Here is a 23,447-nt window from a genome sequence, read left to right on the forward strand (position 1 = left end):
GACACTGATGTGAATCGTACCTGTGCAGCGAGTCCTCATTCAGTGGGAGGAGCTTGAATACGGGGAGGGAGGTGTGAGTGCCGACCCGCTTTATGACAATAATATATACGCATGCACAAATAAAAAAATCACATTCTGAGCACAAACTGAACACAAAATCTTTATTGCTCTGCTCATAATGGCTCCACGATCATCCACGTACATCAGACATGAAGTCGTGTACATTCAAATCAATGAGGGACTTGATCCTATCAACTTCAGACAAAATACAAGTCCTGCTATGACGTTAGCGACTGTTGTAAACATTATATATGGGATCTACAGAATCGCACGCAGGTGGTTTTTCTAGCTGTCGTAGAAAAGCAGAACCTGGGTCGTGTTCGCTCGGTTTTCATCTTCCTTCTGTCTAAACCACACAAACGCCTCGAGCTACTGGCACAAAACACACCTGTGCAGGTCGTCCTGTTTCAGCGGGCGGAGTCTAAACACTGCGGTCTGATTGGACGAAGTCCAAAGATCTTGAGTTGGGAAAGATTTTCCGCCTTCCACCGACAGCCAGCAGAACCATGAACGTGACACAACCCGACTTCTCGTCTAGCTGTAACCTTACAGACAACGTAAAAGCAACTGAGACTGAAGTGAAGTCACAACGCCATCAAACATGGTTTTGTCTCGAACACGTTCCTGTCAATAAACTCATGTCTCACTTGTGTACCCTTGTGTTTGTGTCCCTGAATATGATCAACATGTACATTTGTCAATAAACTCATGTCTCACTTGTGTACCCTTGTGTTTGTGTCTTTCTTTTCTTCTCCTTTCTCACCTATCGCTCTCACGTCTGTTCTACGTGTCGTTACACGTGTCGTAAACGTCCGCTCTAGTCTTAACCGTGAGACCGTCTCAGATGTGGAGAAGTGACGCTGGACAGTAAACCTTTCTGTCCTTCATCTGAACCTCACACACTGTTTGAGACGCTGACTCAAAGCGTCCTGATGCAAAGCGCAGGGTTTAAACACTGGTGTGTGATTGGACAGGACGACAGCAGTCTGATTTAGGGAAGGGACTGAATGAAAATGGGGAAGAAGAAGAAACAAGGTGGAGTTGGACTGAGAACAGCGTTGGGTTTGTAATACAATACGACGTTAAGAAGGTGTGGTGTTACTGCAACAGCCAGAACTCACCTCTTCCTCTGGGACAAACCAAGACAGACTCTTGTTTTTATTTATTTATTTGTTTGTTTGTTTGTTTGTTTGTTTATTTCTTTATTCATTCATTTATTTTATTTGGTACTAGTGCATTAAGAATTTTCTACACTTTGTATAAATTTCTCTTTTGAACGTTACAATGTTAAAAGTCTTGTATTCCTCTGTCAATGAATGTTATTTATGTATTTATTCGTTTGTTTATTTGTTAATTTATTTATTAATTACTTTGTTTATTTGTTTGTTTATTTACTTGTTTTTTATTTATCTACTTAATTTGTTTCTAGTGCTTAAAGAATTGTCTTCACTTTGTATGTATTTCTCTTGTGAACATGTTGCACTGATAAAACTCTTGATTTTCTTTCTTTTTCTTTATGAAGTTTATTTTATCTTCTTTACCTTTTTCTCATTTTTAATATTATTTATAGAACCCAGATGTCATCATATGCCTTTCTGACCATCGCATCGTTTTTATGATTCATCCCAGTTGCTTGAGTCATCACTAAGAAGTGCCCTAGATAGGGTGTATAAGAGTAAAGGCGCCTATAGCACGTGCACCTAGTGCCCTACATGTCTATAGACAACGGTTGAGAACACATCCTTGTTGTACCGCCGCCTCGCGCAGGTTTAGAGCCGTCAAGTCTTCGACTGTTACAGAGAGACGAACAAAGTAGAATAAAATGTTTTCCCCGAGGTAAAGAGCTTAGAGCTGTTATTTATACTCTAATGAATGTTTAACTGGTAAAGAGCTGTTATTATACACTAATGTATGTTTGTAAGATATAATGAACACACGGATAACCTGAGTGATAGTTAGCTAAGCTAAGCTAAGCTATTAGCTGTTCTCAGATCAGATTTAGGTGCTGAGTTTAAAATCGAGTCGTTTTTATAACAAACTGTCTTACAATAATATAATAATCTTCTTTCCTGCGTCACTGTATATTATTATTATAATTATATTAAAGTCACCTTTTTGTTGTTTTAGAGTTTTGAAGTCAGTAAAATCTCTGACATGCAGGGCGTTTTCACAACAGGGCAAAGCTCCAGATATGGCTGAAGGTAAAGTCTGTCTGTCTGTATCTGTCTGTTTGTATCTGTCTGTCTCTCTCTCTGTCTGTCTGTCTGTCTGTCTATCTGTCTGTCTCTCTCTCTGTCTATCTATCTGTCTGTCTCTCTCTCTGTCTGTCTATCTGTCTGTATCTGTCTGTTTGTATCTGTCTGTCTCTCTCTCTGTCTGTCTATCTGTCTCTATCTGTCTGTATCTGTCTGTCCGTCTGTCTCTCTCTTTGTCTGTCTGTGTCTTTGTCTGTCTCTGTATCTGTCTGTCTCTTTGTATGTGTCTGCCTGCCTGTCTGTCTGACTGTGTCTGTATCTGTCTGTCTGTATCTGTCTCTCTCTCTCTCTCTCTCTCTGTCTGTCTATCTGTCTGTCTGTCTCTCTCTCTCTCTCTCTCTCTCTCTCTCTCTCTCTCTCTCTCTCTCTCTCTGTCTGTCTATCTGTCTGTATCTGTCTGTCTCTCTCTGCCTGTCTATCTGTCTGTATCTGTCTGTCTCTCTCTCTCTCTGTCTGTCTGTCTGTCTGTATCTGTCTGTTTGTATCTGTCTGTCTCTCTCTGTCTGTCTATCTGTCTGTCTATCTGTCTGTCCGTCTCTCTCTCTCTTTGTCTGTCTCTGTATCTGTCTGTCTCTTTGTATGTGTCTGCCTGCCTGTCTGTCTGACTGTGTCTGTATCTGTCTGTCTCTCTCTCTCTCTGTCTGTCTATCTGTCTGTATCTGTCTGTCTCTCTCTCTCTCTCTCTCTCTGTCTGTCTATCTGTCTGTATCTGTCTGTCTCTCTCTCTCTCTGTCTGTCTGTCTGTATCTGTCTGTCCATCTGTCTTTCTCTTTGTCTGTCTCTTTGTCTGTCTCTCTGTATCTGTCTGTCTCTTTGTATCTGTCTGCCTGCCTGTCTGTCTGACTGTGTCTGTCTGTCTGTCTGTTTGTATCTGTCTGTCTGTCTCTCTTCTATCTGTCCTTCTGTCTATCTGTCTCACTGTCTGTCTGTCTGCCTCTATCTGTCTGCCTCTCTCTGTCTGTCTATCTGTCTGTCTGTCTCTATCTGTCTTTCTGTCTCTCTGTCTTTCTCTCTGTCTGTCTCTCGCTCTCTGTTTCTCTCTCTCTCTCTCTCTCTCTCTCATGTTTGTAATCAAATTAAATTAGTTTGAATTAATTTGTTTTAAAGCAATTTCACTAATGAACTTTGACAACAATTTGTCATTATAGAATGACATTAGGTTTTTTATCCATTAATAGTTGCGTCGCCTGTGAAGCAAATTAGTTGCTTGTTTCATTGTTTATTTTAGCTACAATGAAGTGGTCCCTCATCTGCCTCTCTTTTATCTGTCCTACAGTTACTTAATAAGACAAAAACAAGTTAATTGAAAAACATTGTCATGTTACAGAGAAAACACACTGATCTGTCAGAAAGGTTTTCAAACTTACAGCTTTACCTGACTGACGCTGGAGACTCTTTCCACAAATGTGTGAAATGTGAAACGGGGAAAAAATTCAAAACGAGTTTTTAATCGAGCGTAAATTTGTGTGTCCTTACAGGAAACGCACACTTGCTTGTGACCAATGGTGTGTTATTGGTAAAATTAAACTCGTCTCGCTTGTCTAATCAGCCCTTAATTGACTCTGAAGGCTTTCTAAATCATCTTCATTTCTCATCTTTTGTCTTTCTCTTTACTCCAGTCTTCCACACAGATTTTTTTCTTTACCTCTTTCTAGAGTTCATTCTTTGTTTTCTTTAATACGTCTGCTGTATTTCAGTATTTAATGAACGTTCTCTCTGTGGCTTTTTCCTCTACGGTGGCTTATCATATTGTCTCAATGGTGAAACTTCCTCCAAGTTTAATGCAACTCGTAATTTTGCACTTTTCGATTTTTATTTCCCTCGTGCACAATCATTCACAGTAGAACAGTTAGGGTCGTTTTTCAACTTTCTGTGTCCTAGAACTAAAATAGAATAAAACCAGACCAAGAATAAAAATGTATTTAAAGAAGGAAAATGTACCTGTATAGTTCAATTACATTTCTATTTTAATTCTATTCTATTTTGTTTTTGTAATTGTATTTCTGTTTTTAGTCTTTTTTTTGTGGATTGCATTTTTCAAAATGTGATTTATGGCCACTTTAGGAATTTATTATTATTATTATTATTATTATTATTATTATTATTATTATTATTATAATCCATTCTGTAGCAGGACTTTTATTTTGTAGCCAGCGAGCCTTACAGCGATTGAAGCCGTTAAGCTGATTGAGACGATATGAGCGAACACTGTGCTTGTGCATGCAGCCGTCTGCAGCATGTTTTAGTTGTTATCAGTAAACTAACCGCTTCCTCCGGACGTCTTTTCCCTCTCAGTACGCAATCGTCTGCGGCAGATCGTCGGAGCGTCGACCAACTGGAAGTACGTCCCGAGTGAACAGTAGTTTTAAACATGTAGCACTGTGTGTTTTGCTGACGACGAACTTCTCTTGAATGGTTTCTTGGTGCAGAGATCATCAGCAAGCCCTGGCAGAGAGAATGTCCCTGAGTAAACACCTCGCTAACAGTCAGGAGGAACTTCCTGCCAAGAGCATGAAGGAGAGCGAGATCGAGGTGCATCTTCCGTTAGGGACGCAGCCGTCGCTCCGTGAGAAATACCTCAACTTCCACAACAGCGTCAGGTCAGTAGACGTCTGTACACCTGAACTCTATGGAGTCGGTTTGGAGTTTATATTAAACATAATAGCAGTGTAGCTGAGAAATTTGTTGTAAAATCACTCTGATTTTTTTTCCCCACTTCAAAAAGGTTTGGTCGGATTTTGGAGGATCTTGACAGTTTAGCAGGTACAAAAACTTATAATAAATAAACTAAAGCCAGATTTAAAATATTTTACGGATGAATTCTCATTATTCTGTTCAGTATTACATGTTGTTGTTTTCTTTTCTTCCCTACTTCAGTGCTCATCTGTTACTCTCACACCTGGAATAAAGAGCTGGAGAGATCGCCTCTGTCTATCGTCACCGCTCTGGTGGACAAAATCGGTAAGCGCAGGCGATTATTTTAACACGCCGCTCTTATAAAGACGTAATGACGACAATTATATCGATGTAATGTCACTGCATTGTGTCCTAGACATGCGAAGGAACATAATCTACCCAGACTGCGATATCAAGTTCACAGGTCACGTGACGTGGGTGGGGAAGACGTCGATCGAGGCCAAGATGCACATGACCCAGGTCTGTAAGCCCGAGCGGCAGGTCAGACAACGTTAACCGACTTTATAGCCTTGCTTCTGCGTATGAGGTCGGAGTGAAATCCGACACTGCTTGAGTTTGTTCTACAATTAGCTGCTTGCACACTTCACTTGGCATTAAAAAGTGCCACGTGACGTCACATGAGGTGGGAAATAGATCTAGAGGAGAGTCCTGGTGTCTAGTCCTGTATCACTGATGAGAATAAATCTACTCTACAAGTTATTCCACAATGTCTCCACAGTTCCATGATGGAGTTTACACACCAGTGTTAGACGCCACGTTTGTGATGGTCGCTCGAGATCCAGAAAATAAAAGGTAAAACGTCATGAAATGACAATTTAATTTTTTTCTCTTCACACATCAGTTGAACGGTTTATTAATTACGTCACCTGCTTTAGGGCAGCGTTTGTGAACCCTCTGAAACTGGAGAAGCCGGAGGAGGAGAAGATTTTCCAACAAGGAGAGAGTAAGAGTTTAATCTGTATAATGTGTGTGTGTGTGTGTGTGTGTGTGTGTTCGTCATTTAAAACAATGTTGTTTGCCTCGTCAGTTAACAAGACGAGGCGTGTGGAGCTGAGTACTGCTTCTCTACTCAAGGTGGCTCCTACAGCGGAAGAGAGGACGCTCATACACGGCCTGTTCCTCAACACACTCGACACCAAGTATGACACACTCACACACACACACACACACACACACACACACACGGTGAGACCGTGAAATGCCATGTATAACCATGATTCTCACTTATTACCCTAAATACTAAACATACAGTTATTTATTAAACAGTCTGAAGAATCAGTTATAAATTGTACTGAAATCTTCTTACTGCTTTTTTTAATCATAAATTAATTACAAATCATCTTTACTTGTGCGATTGAGTTTATTTACTTGTTAAAATGTTTAAAAATGACCTCAGATTATCTAAACACCTCACACAATTTATTCGTCTTTTTTGTTTTTTTAAAAACTCCAAGTTTAAAGGGTGCCAATAATTCTGAAGCTGGCTGTAGGTTCGTTTTAACGAACGTCTGCTGAGGATGTGATACTTTTTCTTTCTTATATATCGTAATTTACAGCTTTCGAATAACGTATTAAACCCGATAAGGCTCGTGGTTTAGATTCCGGGTCGTTTGTGTTTATTTTTCTGCGCTTTAAAAATGAAAAAAAAGGACTTTGTGCTGAAGAAAAAGTGACACCTTTAGGGGTTATTTGTCCAGCTCTAGACAGTAACAGACTTGGTGACTAAATCCTCAGACATCCCAGTAAAACCAGTCCTTTTTCATTTCACAGATCTTTATGTAAAACCTCACTTCTGTTGTATGGTCCGTTGTGACGGCAGATGTTTACAGAAAACTGGAGCCTTTATGAAATTATTACCTTTATATTAGGCCTGAGCCTTGCGTCTGTTTGTTTGTTTGTTTATTTATTTATTTATTTGATCGCGTGAAAGGAAAATTTTATGTTTTGAGCTAGTTTGAGATTCAGAATCAGAAGTGATGCTGAAACGAATTTCCACTGAGATCATGAATGTTTTTTCTTTCCTCTGTAGAACCGTTAGCTTCCGGAGTCGAATCCTTCCCCCCAACTCCGTGTGGATGGAGGACGCTAAGCTGAAAGGTTTGGAGATCTGCCACCCACAGGTCAGCCCGAACACACCGAGTCTAATGAACACGTGTCACATGATTACTTGCAAGAAGCTTTTGTGTTGAGTGTGTTTATTGTGACTGTGTGTGTGTGTGTGTGTGTGTGTGTGTGATCCAGGAGAGGAACATCTTCAATCGTATATTCGGTGGTTTCCTGATGAGGAAGGCGTACGAGCTGGGCTGGGCCAATGCCTGTGCATTTGCGTAGGATTCATATCTATTCTGATCTTTTCACACACAGTTACTCAGTGATCCGTGTTGTGTTTACGTTCGCTTTGCTGTGTGTATCACAGCAGATGCAGGCCGGTTCTCGTAGCGGTGGATGACATCATGTTCCGTAAGCCGGTGGAGATCGGCTCTCTTCTGCTGTTGTCTTCACAGGTAGAAAATTTTAAAAAACTCCACCCAAAATAATCAGCAGCAGAGATACAGTCGCCACCTCGAACTTCATTCTTTTTCAATAGCACATCTCCAGGTGTTTTATTCCTCTTACACCACAGCAATATGACGACAGTAAAAGTTTATACTCATGATTATTGTGGTGGATTTTTCACGTTAGATTAAACAACTAGTGAGAAAATACAGCTACTGACGTTACAAAGCACTGACACTGGAGACTCCTTCCTCTTTGTACAAAATAATTCTCTTCATTAAGTGGTTATAGTTTTCTTTGTTAAGGAACAACACTTTATTTTTAAGTCTTTTTATTATTGGTTCTCATGTATAAACCGTTGCTATAGAAACAGTGATACATTGAACAATTGCATTAATTTAATGCGTTGTTGTTGTTTTTTTTTTTTTTTTTAGAAATTTTATTCACATTGCTGTTAACTGGTTTGCACTAAATAATGATTTTTTTTTTTCAGGTGTGTTACACTGAAGGACACCATGTTCAGGTCAGAGTTCACACCGAGGTGCTCGATCCTTTGACCCGGCAGCACAGCACCACCAACGTCTTTCACTTCACCTTCCAAGTGGAGAAGCCAGTTCCAGCTGTAGTACCACAGAGTTATGGAGGTTTGACGGCTTTTTTTTTTATTTTTGCGATCTTTATAACGATGCTGCATTTATTTACACTACGAGATTTAATACAAATAAATAACATAAACGTCTCCTCCAGAGTCCATGCTCTACCTGGATGGGAAAAGACACTTCGATGAGACAATAAAGAATCAGTGAAGATCATTCTGCATACCATCTGACCATAGAGGAGGATTTCATACAGTGTAATGCAACAAAACAACAACACCAAGAACAAAAGAATATAACTGCACTTTTTCACTGGGGATGTTAATGTTCTGTTGTTTATGTGCATGTAGGTATTTTGTTCATTTATAAATATAGATCAAAATATCCAAATGGAATTATTTATACTCAGTAACGTTGAACATTTTTTTTCGACACTGGCTTTCACTACAGGAGAGGATGTTCAGTGTATTAGACTGTGTACTATTGACTGTGTACTATTGACTGTGTCTATTGCACTTATTATTCAGACATTAGAAGACATTTAGTATTTTATTTCACCTTATGGAAATGCTGCAGGGTGTTTAGCAATATTTCAGCCACAAGATTGACAGAAAGATTTAGCAGAAATGCTTGAATCCTTGAGATATTTCTTGCGGTTGTTATGGGGTTGTTGCCGTGTCTGTAAATTACAATACAGATTGTTAGCAACCAGGAATTAATTAACGGACTAAAACATGATGGCTAGCGATCAACAGAAGGAACAAAGCAAGACAGCAGTAGATTTAAACATGCATGTGTACCAGCGATGCCAGTAAACGGAAACTCTAAGTGCACTTATTCGTTATTATGAGAACATCACATCACACGTAGGTCAGCTCTGTTCAAACGAACAAACATGACTGAATTTCTTTTCTTGTTTGTTTGTTTTTGCCATAACACAGACATTTTTTTTTTGTATTTCTTATTTTAATAAAGTTCATATATATATATCATATATTTATTGTGCTTGTTATGTTCACATATGAGATGCAGATATGTAAAGTAGTGGTTAAGGTGATGGATTACTAATCGGAAGGTTGTGAGTTCGGTTCCCACATCTACCAGGCTGCTGCTGCTGGGCCCCTGAGCAAGGCCCTTAACCCCCAATTGCTCAGTTGTATAAAAATGAGATAAAATGTAAGTTGCACCGGATATAAGGGCGTCTGCTAAATGCTGGAAATGTAACGGTAATGTAGATGGACATCGAACCCACAACCTTGGAAATGTGACATAAACAGTTGGTACCAAAATAAGAAACACTTCAGTGTGAAAGCAGTAAATCACCAAATTATTTGTTTAATTGTTTCCTTAATCACTGAGGAACTGGAGATGAAGTAAACAGATCTAGACCATTATCTCCTGTCGTGTGTCAAACACCTGAAGTTTAAAATGTATTAAAAGCTAAATAAAGAAGGCCAAACACGAGCTATACTATCAATAAGTTTACTATTATAAACGTTATGAAGGAATTTTCCTTTAAAAATAATAAGAATACACATGTTTATAATAAAAAACTCATTTTTTTAAAGGCAACCCGCCAGAACGTGATTTTCCTTTACATGGCAACCCAGTTGAACTCTCGCGATATTACCGTGCAGGGCTGCGCGTGGCTCAGTATGGCAGCTGTAGTGCTAACACAGTGCCGAGGAGCTGCTCGGTGTTATGGAGCCGTTCACTGTGTTTTAACGACACGGTCACAGGGTCAGTAAACATAAGTGTACTGTCTGTTGTTTTATACACAAATGTACTGACGTTTATTTACCGAACAGAGCTGTTTTAAAGCAGACAAATGAAGGGGGGTGTGGTGAAAAAAACCCCTCAGACATTTTAGTCCTGAAGGAAAATCTGCTTTAAATCCTGTAAACATTTATTATTAACATTTAATATTGTGTCTAGTTTGGAGCCTGAATGTATCAATATAAATATATATAAATATATAAAGTGTCTTTTATTTGTTTGTATGTGTAACTTGTGTCTGGTGTTAAAACTATTATTATTATTATTATTATTATTATTATTATTATTATTATATACTCATTTACTCCATTTTTATACCTCACTTGTGCCTGGAATATGTGTATAATATGATAAAAATAAATAAATAAATAAATAAATGTGTATATATAAGACCAGGCTTTTTAAAAAAAAAAAAAAAAAAAAAGTGTAAGGAAACCTGACTTCCGGTTTGGAAACGTGACTTCCGGTTTGGAAGACTTGTTAGTGTTGTCAGTGATGTTTCTCACCTTCTACATGATGAACATGAACAATGCAGGTTCTCAGACTGGTCTAAATCCTACCTCTAGCGTTCACTTTTCCAGCCGTACTACGGTTAGTGTCAGCTCATTGTTATGCGAAGTGGATTAAAGAAGGTAGTGATGTCCCAGGATGGGAGTTTAACCTGCTTGGTATTAAACCATAGCATTTTGTTTTGTAAGATGGTGCAGAATTGTTTAACAGTTTGTTTTTTGTATAAACACAGGAGTCAGACAGAAGTCCAGTGCTGTACAGTACGTTTCCCGGCCGGATCTCCCCAAACTGGCGTACCGTAGAGTGAAGGGAAAGAGTCCGGGTGTGATGTTCCTGCCTGGCTACGGCTCCAACATGAACGGACCGAAAGCAGAAGCTCTAGAGGAATTCTGCAGGTCTTTAGGTCATTCGTATGTGAGGTAAACACACTTTAATCTCACGTCTCGTTACTCGCTTGTTCACGTTATGTAACTCGGGTGTATTAACAGATCAACAGACTTTCTCATAACTGTGATGAGGACGTGATGGTCCAGCGGTCAAGGCGCTGGGTTCCTAATCAGAAGGTCTGTGTTCAAGACCACAAGCTGCTGAGACATCGAAGTTGGGTCCTTGAGCAAGGCCCTTAACCTCACCTTAACCTCCAGGGGCAGCGCAAGATGACCCTGCGCTCTGACCCCAGGCTCATAATAGCCTGGGATATGCAAAAATTAGAGTGAAGTCATGGCCTAATGGTTAGAGAGTTTGACTCCTAACCCTAAGGTTGTGGGTTCGAGTCTCGGTCCGGTGCCCTTGAGCAAGGAACCACTCCCAACTGCTCCCCGGGCGCTGCAGCTTAAATGGCGTGTGTGTTCACTGTGTGTGTTCACTGCTGTGTGTGCTCACTTTGGATGGGTTAAATGCAGAGAACTAATTCTGAGTATGGGTCACCGTACTTAGCTGTCACGTCACGTCACGTCACGTCATTAATAACAGAACAAAAGTAACCTGTGAATGTGTGTTGTTTTTTTTGTTTGTTTTTTTTTTATTTACTTGAGAGGGAATCTGTTATAACCTCAATAAAAGTCGTAATTTTTGGCAAATTGCTGTCACATATGAGGAAGAAAACACTTCAGCGTACATTTTAAGAAAGTAATCCACTTCACGCTGGTAGCAGTGACTCCACCGTGTCATTGATTATTTTTCTATAACAACACGCCCCCGATGTTTTATTCCTCACACGGATAAATCGACGTCGATGCTGTTTGTGTGCTCATGTAGGTTTGATTATTCCGGTCATGGAGCCTCAGAAGGTGTTTTCTCAGAGGGAACGATTGGAAGCTGGAAGAAGGACGTTCTCTTTATGATGGATGAAGTTGCAGAAGGACCTCAGGTGAAGTAATAATTGCTTATTAGTGACGGTAGTCTAATCGGTCGGTGGACAGCTCAGTTTGTCTGGATTTTTTTTCTTTGTAATTTATATTTTATTCTGATTTCTTTTTCCTCGAAAACAGTTTTTTTTTTTACTGAAGGATATGGAAAAAATTCAGGCCTATAGAAATAACGATGTAATAGCAATACAGCCATAACTCATGTCGCACTTTATAACATTTTGCACACAATGACATTAAGTAGCTTTATCAAATAACTAAGAATAGACCATTTCTTTCGCCACCTCACCGGTGTGATTAAAAATGACCTTAATAAACAAGACGAATCAGCAGGGAGAATGTCAACACGATCCGTCAACACTTACTAATTCAGTCATTTTCCGCAGGAGACTTTAAATGATTTGGGTTTAAAACGATTGGGTTCAGTGCAGATGACTGACGCTAATGGTGCAGTAATTTGTTAATCTTTTTTATTTCTTTTTAATTGATTCATTTATTTATTTATGCTGCAGATTCTTGTGGGCTCAAGCATGGGCGGCTGGCTGATGCTGCTCGCCGCTATCGCTCGCCCCGAGAAGACCAAAGCCCTGGTGGGCATTTCAACAGCAGCCGATCATTTCGTCACAGAGTTTAAATCACTTCCTCTACAGGTAAGAGACGTTTTTGCTACGTCACACGAACAACGCCAGAAAAACAGTCGTGTTTTGAGAGACATATTTGCACTTATGTCGTGGGATGAGATAAAAATATTGTTAAGGCAACAAAAACATTTATTACTGGTGCAGATTTCAAATCATAGCTTATTGTCATATTTGTGTAGCACTGGAGAGAAACTAAAATACGACTTTCTGAGTACATCCTCAAACGAAACATGAGGAAAAACCGCGTTGTTATTTCTGCAGAACTTTCTGTTTGTGACTTTAGACCTGCAGATGAAAAGTCCAGGAAGCAGAATAAACTTTTTGACAAGTTTGCTCGATTCTTAAGAAATGAGAAGAAAGAGCAACTTGACAATCGGATCCACTGTTTTCCAGAGATCGCTGTTAATGCCTTGTTTATTTCTTTCTCCGTACATCAGACAAGAAAGGAGTTTGAAGAACAGGGCGTGTGGAAGTTCCCGACCAAATGCAACGAGGAAGGTGTGTACACTGTTAGCATGGACTTGCTGAAGGAAGCAGAGAACCACTGCGTGCTACAGAGCCCCATCCCTATCACGTGCCCAGTGCGTCTCATCCACGGCCTGAAGGACGAAGACGTACCTTGGCACATCTCCATGCAGGTTGCCGAGCGAGTCCTGAGCAACGACGTGGACGTCATCCTCCGGCGCCAAGGGCAGCACCGAATGACTGACAAGGATGACATCAAGCTCATGGTGTACACCATCGATGACCTCATCGACAAGCTGACCACAATGGCATAACTGCCAGAACGACAAACAGCCAAAACTTCCCGAGAGAACCTGTTTCCTTAGTGCCTTTATTTACTGCCTCATTTTTTTTGTTTGTTTGTTTTTGTTTGTTTTACCTTTCAGTTTACACTTCGTTATCAGATTAGAGTCTGATTAAAGCTGCTCTTTTTGACTGTATTATTCTCCTGGTTTATTACCGCAGACTCCAGTGCCTTCTTTACCACATCATGTTAACCAAATAAATCTTGTTCTAGTCATTGTGACACACCGTGATTTGTTTCTGTGATTTCATCTAGCTGACGCTCCACAGCTGACCTTTTGATTCAGATTTCATCTCCACTCTGTCCTGTGTGTCTGATGTCTGTATTGAGCCTCTCGCTCCACTCCAGGAATTACTCTGGTGTTTATTAACATGCGATTAGGACACAGTGCGTGCAGTGAGCCGTGACTCGCTCGCCAGCCGCAACGCTTCAGCTCACCCCACAACTACCAGAGTGACCTTTCAGCCAGTCACCGATGACACGCAATCAGCCGGAGAAATGAACAGGGACGTAACGCTGCAGTGCGCTCGCTTTATTAAAACACCCGTGTGTAGGAGCAGCCAGGAACGACTCTGAGATTCACTCAGCATCGCAGCACCACTTCAAATTAATATCTCACTTCAACTATCCAACTGTAATTCAAATATCCTCTTTATACATTTATTTATATGTTAGCTTATATATATTTAGTTAGTTATTTTTGTATTGTGTTTTCTGAAGCCATTTATTCCTTTTTAAGCAGTTATGAGGATTCTCTAGAATTTTATTTCAAATTATTTTTGTACTGTGATGGACAGGTGTAGTGCTGGATTGAATTCTTGCACCATGCACATATCGTCCTAAGAGAATCTCTCACCATCAGAGCTATGACCAGGTTACTGAAGATCAGTGAGTGAATGAATAAACGAATGAATGAATGAATGAATAAATAAACGAATGAATAAACCAACAAATGAATAAATGAATGAATAAATAAATAAACAACGAATGAATAAATACCGCTGAATTAATTAATTAATTGACGAACAAATAATTAAATGAATGAATGAATAAATAAATGCATGAACGAACGAACAAATGAATGTATGAATGAATCTGAAGTCTCCATTTCATTTACCACGTCTATTTTATATTTTTCTAGAGAAAAGAAGTGAAGGGTGCCATTAATTCTGGAGCTGTTTGCATCCTGTAGGCAGTTTGTTGTTGTGTGGTTGTGAGGATGCACAATAACACATAATAGGTCACATAACAACACTGTGTGTGATTGGATTAGCACAGATCCTGGACCTGCTGGTCCTGATGCTACTGAACGTCTGCACAGGATACAAACTGAGATGCGCTGAATGCAGCTGAAACATTTCTCTTTATTAGAATTCTAAGGTTTACATCTTTATTTATTTAGTATTTATTGCGTGTCTGTGTGAAACGTACGGTGTAAAGTGTCTCGTGCTGCTGGATGTCCGGGTCAGTGCACGGTGTCAGTATGTGTACTGAATGTTACGCACGTGGCTCAGTACTTTATATTCAGTATCAATACTTCTGTCATTGGCTAGCAGGGTCTCGAGACCTTGTTGTGACGCCTGCCTATATAACGGGGCTCGTGCCACCGGGACGGCGTGTCCGCGCGCGCCCCACCCAGATCTGCATGGACGCTTCATTTCCGCGTCTCCAGAGAGCGCGCGCAGGACATCAGACTTTAACGGGAGCATCATTTTCCTCCTCCTCCGGTGAGTCTCTCAAAACATCACTGGAGTTTATATAAAGTCAAACCTGCCATTAAACCTTTTATGCAGTGTTTTTAATCTCTAATTTATTTTTATTACGTTTTAATATATATAATTTTTATTTTTTTTTATTATTATTACTTTATTTTTTTATTTATTATTATAAATGAAATGTCTGATTGCTACTTAGGGAAATATATTAATGTCTAAAATAAACATTACCAATGTATACATGCCATATAGACAGCTGGGTTGCCAGATCGATGAGATTTTATTCAGTATGAAACAGTAGTTTAGGTGAATTATCTGTAAATTGTTTGTGAGAAATGGAACTGAATTTTCTCCACCAAGTACTTTTGTAGGTTTGTATTTTGATGTCACTAACAGTGTAAAATTTACAATAAAAAACAAAAAAAAAACAGCTTTATGTTTTACTTTAAAAGTAGAAATTACTGAGCAAGTTGAAATGTGCAACATAAAATCACATTTATGATTTATTTTTATGTTCAATATATAAATGTAGTTTGTCTACTAAAGCACGTTTTGTAATGGATGTTGTATCTAAATGATATATATAATGTATAATGTAGGAAGACACAATCTGGCAACCCGGATTGGTTTAAAATGAGTGACCACACCCTGGCTGCTGGAAAACTGTCACACCATCTCATCAAGGCATCACATCATCTCTCATATGTATTGATTCATGTGTCCTGATACACATTCGTACATTTAACGATGATCTTAAAAACGGTTGATGGAATGATTTTGTCTTCAAACTGTTGATATAAGTGTGTGTTTGTGTCTGTGTGTGTGAGCAGATATAACTCTGTATCTCAGTATATCACTGCAAATTCGAGTTACCCCAAAAAGTGAAGAAAAAAAAACATCTCCATGTTTCTATGCTGCACTGATTTAGAAAACTATGTCCGATTGTGTTTTCTAGTATTTACTCACCAAAAGATCTGACAGGTTCACTGAGAGTGATCTAGAAAGCCAGCTGTCATGGCGAACAGAGGCCCGAGTTACGGCCTGAGCCGGGAGGTGCAGGAGAAAATCGATCAGAAGTACGATCCCGATCTGGAGGCTCGGCTGGTTGACTGGATCGTTGCACAGTGTGGAGGAAATCTGGAAAGACCCCAGACAGGAAAGCAGAACTTCCAGAAGTGGTTAATGGATGGAACGGTGAGTTACTGCACCGATTGTGTTCTCTCTGAAGATTGTGTTCTTCCGACTCAAAGAATTGGACGTCTCTGTCACTTCCTGTGCTTCAGATCCTCTGCAGGCTCATTAACAGTCTGTACGCACGTGGTAAAGAGCCCATTAAAAAGATCCAGGAGACACAGATGGCCTTTAAGCAGATGGAGAAGATCTCACAGTTCCTCCAGGCAGCTGAGGCGTATGGAGTCATCACCACCGACATCTTTCAGACTGTAGATTTATGGGAAGGTACGATGATGGATGGATAACTTTTTTAGATATATAGATAAGAGATTTAGTTTTCAGGAATTTTCTCTAACAGACCAACTCTCAAGAGTAGGAACGTTAGGGTTTTAGATTGAATTGCTTAATTGTATCCACTGTGTGTGTGTGTGTGTGTGTTGGTTTCTTTGGACTTACCAGTTATCTACACACTAAAAGAGTTTATTAAGGTTTCTTTAGTCAGATAAGGGTTTTAGCAGGGTTTTGGAACCCTCTCTAGCGAGGAATCTATTTATTTTCACTTTAAGGGTTAAAAGTGTGTCTACGATCCCAGTGTGCATTGGATCTCTCTCCCACAGGAAAAGACATGGCTGCCGTCCAGAGAACTCTGATGGCTCTGGGAAGTGTGGCGCTCACCAAGGATGACGGACATTACCGTGGCAACCGGGACTGGTTCCACAGGTGAGTGAGATCTTTCCAGAACTCTTCTGTTAAACTGTTCCCCATTTGTTCGCACTTGAACCTGCTTCATCCCTGACTTCAGGAAGTCTCAGTCTAACCGGAGGGAGTTTTCCGAAGAGCAGCTGCGCGGAGGCCAAAACCTGATCAGCCTGCAGATGGGCAGCAACCGCGGGGCATCCCAGGCTGGCATGACGGGGTACGGCATGCACCGCCAGATCATGTAACTAAGAGTGGAGGTGACCTACGACCTGCATCAGACACCCAGAAAACTTTAATCCCTGCAGAGGAGCAACATCTGGTTCAGTCAGTTTCATTAATGGATTGAGTAGAGCACTTTTAATACCAGTGTCCTTCATGTATGATATTCATTAATAACTTATTAGCATGATTACGGTGTCATTTAATTTTTGTTTACTATAATATACATGTTTATTACTATCCAGAATTGGTATATTTCTTAATACGTGAAGTATTATTCAGTTTTGTTTGCACAGTGATTAAAAAATATCCATACAAACCTTCCTGTCAGCTTTGTACCACATGTGAATGCAGAGCTGGATTTATTTCTTTGGTCCAAAAAAATAAGTTTGTCTTTCCTGTTGGAATTGTGTGTTATTATGCGTCAAAGTTTTGCTGGTGTTTGGTGAAGATGTTTAATAAATTGATATTATATTAACGGACTAATGGACTATCGTTTATTAGCAGTTAATCGACACACAGGAAGAAGAAAGGCATGTAAAATAATGTAAAAGAACATGAAATTCAGGTACATATAAAAAAAAGAAATGCTCTCATCCGCAGCCATGAAGTCAAACGTCAGCTTGAACTTCTGGGTTCATTCACGTAACAGATAAATATTCTTTTCATTTTAAATTACAAGTTTAAAATCTAAATAAACAGATGTTTGTTGATGTGGCATATAGACCGAAAAGGTTAACATTCACTGGAACCGTGTTATATTGTACTACGTTATGTTAGATATCTTGTCACTGTGTTAATATTCATTGACATTTAGCATTGAAGTAGAAATAAATTCCAAAGGCTAAAGCATGCGTGAGTGGATTTTAAGTCTCTGCATTTATTAGCGGTAAATTTATAACAGTGTTTAATGAACCTGGCTGTGAGCTTCATGAAACTGGTTTTTCAGGGTCACCTTAATGAGACGCTTTAGTGACACCAAATACTTCAGAACAATACAAAGATCAAATCAAGATGGTTGCTTACATAACAATGATCCCAACATGACTAACAAATTAATAAGCAATTAATAAGCAACTAAATCCATCTGCAGATAAAAGGAACAACTATGTACCACTAAAGGTGAGGTGGCTCCTCATGCTGGTTGATCATTATCTGAATCGTTTATATGCAAAGCAGAAAGTAGATGATTTGTAACACATATAATTTTAATAAGTAACCTGCATAACCGCTGCATGACCAGATTCTCAAGATCAGCACCGTTTCTGTGAAGAACCGAGACAAGGCTAAAAGATCTGGGCTCTTGATTTGGGACTGTTGGACCTGTGCAGATCATGTCCTTTGCCAGGTGTTTTTTTCTACACTTCTTAGTAGTAGTGGGGATGGTTGTGGTGGTGGTGGTGGTCCATGCCGCAGAGCAAGACTTTTCTGGAAAGAATCCTAGCTGTGTGTGTGGACACCCAGGAATTCCGGGCAACCCAGGACACAACGGAATACCGGGGCGTGACGGCCGGGATGGAGCCAAAGGGGATAGAGGAGATCCAGGTGAGGATCTAGAAAGCTTTTAAATTCCCTTCCATCTTCTCTATTACTTCCATTAGTCTAGTACGTCCTAAATATCTAAAACTACTAAATATTCAGATATTTAATCAACATTTTTGACCAATCAGATTTAATAATTTAGCAAAACCGTGGGAAAACTAAAGTAACCTTTTTTTTCTATTGAAAGGTGAATTTGGGACATGTGGAGCATCAGGGAAGGATGGACCAAAAGGAGATAAAGGAGAACCTGGTCAAATTTCTCATCCTTGTATTTGTTAGAGATGTTGATGAATGCTGTGTATTTTAATAGCAAAGGAAATGCTTTGGTTGTCTTTGACAGGTGCGCCAGGTATCGATGGGCTTAAAGGGCGACGTGGTGAGACTGGAGAAAGGGGTCCACCTGGAAAAATGGGGCCTCAAGGCTTCTCAGGACCGCTTGGTCTTAAAGGGGTAAAGGGAGAGATGGGAATGCCGGGACCAAAGGGTATCAAAGGAGATGTTGGACCAGAGGGACCTGTGGGCCCTCAGGGAATCATAGGGTACCAGGGGGAGAAAGGTTCTCCAGGCCCTATCGGACCTCCGGGAAGACAAGGCCCTAAGGGTGAACTCGGACCTCCTGGCCACAAGGGCAGCCTCGGTTACCGTGGTGAAAGGGGGTCAAAAGGCGAGACTGGAGAAAAAGGACCTAAAGGAGACATGCCTGAAATACCCAAAAGTGCCTTTTCTGTTGGTCTGACCGCACAAAGCAAGCTGCCTGTGAGTAATGTTCCTATCCGATTTGACAAAGTCATCTACAACCGTCAGAATCACTACAACACCATGAGCGGTCGCTTCACCTGTGCATTCACTGGAACTTATTACTTCACCTACCACATCACAGTGTTCTCAAGAAACGTCCGAGTAGCACTAATGAAGAACGGTCAAAGCATCATACACACCATGGACAACTACCAGAACAGTGAGGACCAGGCGGCGGGGGGCACCGTGCTTCATCTGGAGGTCGGGGACAAGGTGTGGCTCCAGGTGGTTGGAGATCAGCTCTTTAATGGACTCTATGCAGATGACGACGATGACACGACGTTTTCTGGGTTTATTCTCTTTGCTGAATGACAAACCGAGTGGAGATTTCTGTATATGTATAATGTATAGATTTATTCAATGAAATGAAACTGGACTTTAAAAGCAATGTTTTTTCTTCCTTTAGTGATCCTGAATGTTAATTGTTCCTGAGTCAAGTTTTTACACTTATATGCAAAAACATTGATTTCTTCTTCTTCTTCTTCTTCTTCTTCTTCTTCTTCTTCTTCTTCTTTTTCTTCTTCTTCTTCTTGTTCTTCTTCTTCTTCTTCTTCTTCTTCTTCTTCTTCTTATTATTATTAGTAGTAGTAGTAGTAGTAGTATTTTGGCAAAACCATAAACAAAATTTGCATAATAAATATAATAAACACAATGATTGAATTTTATATTTATTGCTTGTTTTTTTTTGTCCTTTTTAAATGAAATAAGTAAAATAGTAATAAAATCACACCTTATACGTAATTTAGTGGAAAAATCCTCAGCCAATCACAATGCTCTGCTGGTGAAACGCTCCCCTTTGCGCCTCCTTCTTACTTTAGGTTGCCAGATCGGGTTACAGACCCTCACAAGTTTCTAAAAGTAAATTAAAATTGAAATGTGTTTATTATTTTAAACGATCGATTTAGGGATACAGAAAGGCACCGTAGATATAATCATATAGTGTGTATGTGTGTGTGTGTGGGGGGTGTGCGTGTGTGTGTGTGTGTGTTTAATACCGTTTATATAAATTTAGTCTTTATTGTTCTTTATTTATTCTGTGAATTTGGAGACACACCGAGTAAACATGAACATATAAAAGTTAGAAATCGATTATTCTGTAGAATGGGGGGAAAAAATTAAAAAAACATATAATTGTGATGCGGTGAATAATAATTACCAATCAGGCAACCACGTCGGCTGGTTCAGCGCGACAAGTGCAGCGACTCTGCCGACACTCACCATCGGAGACGCTTCAACAAGTCGTGAGCGGTCGGAGCTCTGCGTCTTTTACTCAAACAACCAAGAACAGCCCAGTTTACTTCTATGCGTTAGATTTATTTATTCAGATATGTATTTATTTATACCTACAGTGTTCATAGTTAGATTTAAACCTGTGGAAGAAGAGTTTTCTGCGGTCCACTGACTTCAGCACGACTTTACGATTTGTCGGTAAACTCTGAACATGAGGAATCCAGCGGACTTTGGACATTTTTGTGTGAACCAGAGCTGTGTTCAATGTCTGGAGCGCAGCTGAAAAGCACAACAGAAGTATGAGGAAGGTAACATTTGTTTGTTTGGAGTTTGTTTGTTTGTTTATTTGTTTGTTTGTTTGTTTATCTCTGTTGTTTGCTTTCTATTTTACTTCTAGGATGCAATAAAGCGTCCAGTAGATCTAAATGAAGTAGTTGTAAATTCCCAAAGCTTCACTTTTGTTCATTAACGTGTTGCCTGGAAAGCTGAGGAGGAGGAGGAAGAAGAGGAGGAGGATCTGCACTGAGGGGTGCATTGTATGCCCTACTGCCCCTAAACCCCCAGCGGTTGTCATGGTGATAGGTTACTGTGACGCTTGCTGTATTGATTGTACGCAGTAACTGTGTGTGTAGTTAACAGTTGTTAGTGTAGTCTTTGTGGTTTGGTTGTATAGTTGTACTAGATGACTGTAGAATGTTCTTGTGATTGTGTTGTTTACTGTAATAATGGTTGTACTTGTTAATAATAAAGGGCTAATTGTGAGTGATGTGCATGAAGGGGTTGTTGTAGTGATGTATAGTGATGATGGTTGTAGTGATTGTTGTTGTATATTGGTTTGTTATTATAGTAAATGTTCTAATGTGATTGTACTGATTGTTCTGTAGTGATGGTTTGGGTTTGTGTTGATGGTTGTATAGTGATAGTTTGTTGTATTATAATGGTTTGTTGTTTATTGATTGCTGTGTAATGATGCTTTGTTGTTGTTGATTGTTGTATAGTGATAGTTTGTTGTTGTGTTGTTTGCTGTATAGTGATGGTTTGTTGTGTTGATTGTTGTGTTGTAAATATGGTTTGTTGTTATGTTGTTGTGATGCTTTGTTGTATTGATGTTTGTATAGTGATAGTTTGTTGTTGTGTTGTTTGTTTGTATAGTTATGCTTTGTTGTTGTGTTGATTGTTGTGTTGTACTGATGGTTGTTGTTGATTGTTGTATAGTGATGGTTGTTATGTTGTATAGTGATTGTTGTATTGATGGTTGTATAGTGACAGTTGATTGTTATGTTGTAGAGATGCTTTGTTTATTGATTTTGGTATTGTGACTTGGTTTGTTGTTGTGTTGTTTGTTGTATAGTTATGCTTTGTTGTTCTGTTGATTGTTGTGTTGTAGTGATGGTTGTATAGTGATAGTTTGTTGTGGTGTTGATTGTTGTGTAGTGATCATTTGTTGTGTTGATTGATGTGTTGTAGTGATGGTTGTTGATTGTTGTGTAGTGATAGTTTGTTGTTGTGTTGATTGTTATGTTGTATAGTGATTGTTTGTTTTATTGATGGTTGTATAGTGATAGTTTGTTGTTGTGTTGTTGTTGTGTTGTTGTTGTTATGTTGTATAGTGATTGTTTGTTGTATTGATGGTTGTATAGTGATAGTTTGTTGTTGTGTTGTTGTTATGGTGTATAGTGATTGTTGTATTGATGGTTGTATAGTGACAGTTTGTTGTTGTGTTGATTGTTGTGTTGTAGTGATGGTTGTTGATTGTTGTGTAGTGATAGTTTGTTGTTATGTTGATTGTTGTGTTGTATAGTGATAGTTTGTTGTTGTGTTGATTGTTGTGTTGTTGATGTTATGTTGTATAGTGATTGTTTGTTGTATTGATGGTTGTATAGTGACAGTTTGTTGTTGTGTTGATTGTTATGTTGTAGAGATGCTTTGTTTATTGATTTTGGTATCGTGATTTCTTTTGTTGTTGTGTTGATTGTTGTATAGTGATGCTTTGTTGTTGTGTTTTAAAGCGTGTCTAGCTCCCATATCCAGTTGAACTGCTGTTGTACAGTAACACAGTTGTGTATTACAGGGTGATTATTGTAGTAATATAGTTGTGTGGTTTGTAGTCATCGCTTAGCTCTTTTTTAAATATTTTAGGATTGTCGTTGTTGTATTGTTTGTTCATTTGGTGTGTTAGTAACGTGTTAATTAAAGAATATGTTGTTCAACAGGTAGAATTTCTAGTGTAGTGAGTGTTGTAGGAATCTGTGGGTTTAGGGTTGTGTGTAGTGACCTAGTCCTCTTTGAGCCTGTTGGCTGGATGATGATTACTGTATTTTGATTATACTGATGATTATACTGAGTTGTGGTGTTGATACAGTAGGATGTTTTAGAGGGGCAGTGATGAGTTGTAGTGTTGTAGCGATCGCTCTGATTGGTTGGATGTGGTACATGCTGTGTTTCTATTCACTCGGTGGAGTTCTTATTGTGCTCGTCTTGTAGGTGTGTAAATACTCAGGAAATTTTAGCTTTCTAAGGCAACACCGGTAAACATTTCAAAACCTCGGCTATCAGCCTCGGGCCTTCCTGGTTTGTGTGAGATGTTTGTTACAGTGTGAAAGCAGATTAATTTTCACCAATGAACAGATCATCTAAAAGCATTCAGCATGATGAAATGTAGCCGACATGTGACTAGACTTTGTACTTTTATAATCTACATCCGGTGCGAATGAGAACGAGGAGTGAAGCGCTGCATATTCGACATGTCACAATTAAGACCGAAAGAACAGCCATGTGGGAAAAAAACTATTCAGAATTCACATGAACAAGATTAAGAATCCTAAAGCTGTTAAAAAAAAAAAAAAAAAAAAAAACCTTTTATGA

At 39.3% G+C, this 23,447-nt stretch overlaps 5 protein-coding genes across 9 annotated transcripts in view; all 5 read left to right on the forward strand.

Annotated features, from left to right (window-relative positions):
- The first annotated feature begins 1,741 nt into the window (after positions 1-1,741).
- On the forward strand, positions 1,742-9,098 carry LOC132840400 (acyl-coenzyme A thioesterase 9, mitochondrial-like). Of its 3 annotated transcripts, XM_060862016.1 has the most exons (16): positions 1,742-1,896; positions 2,188-2,261; positions 3,794-3,820; positions 4,611-4,656; positions 4,745-4,915; positions 5,041-5,078; positions 5,193-5,276; positions 5,368-5,471; positions 5,731-5,804; positions 5,888-5,955; positions 6,040-6,151; positions 7,042-7,132; positions 7,254-7,339; positions 7,429-7,516; positions 8,002-8,152; positions 8,256-9,098. In XM_060862016.1, the coding sequence occupies exons 1-16, from the start codon at positions 1,883-1,885 to the stop codon at positions 8,312-8,314; spliced, it is 1,287 nt and encodes a 428-aa protein (XP_060717999.1). In that variant the 5' UTR covers positions 1,742-1,882; the 3' UTR covers positions 8,315-9,098. The 3 variants fall into 3 exon arrangements, with proteins under 3 accessions (XP_060717999.1, XP_060718000.1, XP_060718002.1); XM_060862017.1 differs by lacking the exon at positions 3,794-3,820; XM_060862019.1 differs by lacking the exons at positions 3,794-3,820; positions 4,611-4,656 and having other exon boundaries at positions 1,825-1,896.
- A 617-nt stretch (positions 9,099-9,715) lies between these two features.
- On the forward strand, positions 9,716-13,428 carry abhd10b (abhydrolase domain containing 10, depalmitoylase b). Its single transcript, XM_060861514.1, has 5 exons — positions 9,716-9,844; positions 10,623-10,809; positions 11,648-11,759; positions 12,270-12,407; positions 12,836-13,428. Exons 1-5 carry the CDS (start codon positions 9,760-9,762, stop codon positions 13,175-13,177), a joined length of 864 nt encoding a protein of 287 aa, XP_060717497.1. The 5' UTR covers positions 9,716-9,759; the 3' UTR covers positions 13,178-13,428.
- Positions 13,429-14,760: 1,332 nt separating this feature from the next.
- tagln3b (transgelin 3b) lies at positions 14,761-17,376 on the forward strand. 2 transcript variants are annotated; one of them, XM_060861698.1, is made up of 5 exons: positions 14,761-14,933; positions 15,903-16,115; positions 16,205-16,379; positions 16,712-16,814; positions 16,897-17,376. In XM_060861698.1, exons 2-5 carry the CDS (start codon positions 15,936-15,938, stop codon positions 17,036-17,038), a joined length of 600 nt encoding a protein of 199 aa, XP_060717681.1. In that variant the 5' UTR covers positions 14,761-14,933; positions 15,903-15,935; the 3' UTR covers positions 17,039-17,376. The 2 variants fall into 2 exon arrangements, with proteins under 2 accessions (XP_060717681.1, XP_060717680.1); XM_060861697.1 differs by having other exon boundaries at positions 14,765-14,933; positions 15,877-16,115; positions 16,897-17,375.
- A 907-nt stretch (positions 17,377-18,283) lies between these two features.
- On the forward strand, positions 18,284-19,823 carry c1qtnf9 (C1q and TNF related 9). The gene is made up of 3 exons (XM_060861790.1): positions 18,284-18,557; positions 18,742-18,804; positions 18,895-19,823. Exons 1-3 carry the CDS (start codon positions 18,347-18,349, stop codon positions 19,662-19,664), a joined length of 1,044 nt encoding a protein of 347 aa, XP_060717773.1. The 5' UTR covers positions 18,284-18,346; the 3' UTR covers positions 19,665-19,823.
- Positions 19,824-20,557: 734 nt separating this feature from the next.
- Positions 20,558-23,447, forward strand: part of spata13 (spermatogenesis associated 13) — a 25,185-nt gene continuing 22,295 nt past the window's right edge. The window contains exons 1-2 of one of the 2 annotated variants that reach the window (XM_060862342.1): positions 20,558-20,890; positions 20,980-21,157. In XM_060862342.1, coding sequence (XP_060718325.1) covers positions 21,155-21,157 — 3 coding nt within the window. In that variant the 5' untranslated portion in view covers positions 20,558-20,890; positions 20,980-21,154. The remainder of the gene's footprint in view (positions 20,891-20,979; positions 21,158-23,447) is intronic. The other variant, XM_060862341.1, reaches the window with a different exon arrangement.

Source organism: Tachysurus vachellii, chromosome 25 (genome assembly GCF_030014155.1).
Source record: "Tachysurus vachellii isolate PV-2020 chromosome 25, HZAU_Pvac_v1, whole genome shotgun sequence".
Classification (NCBI taxonomy): Eukaryota; Metazoa; Chordata; class Actinopteri; order Siluriformes; family Bagridae; genus Tachysurus; species Tachysurus vachellii.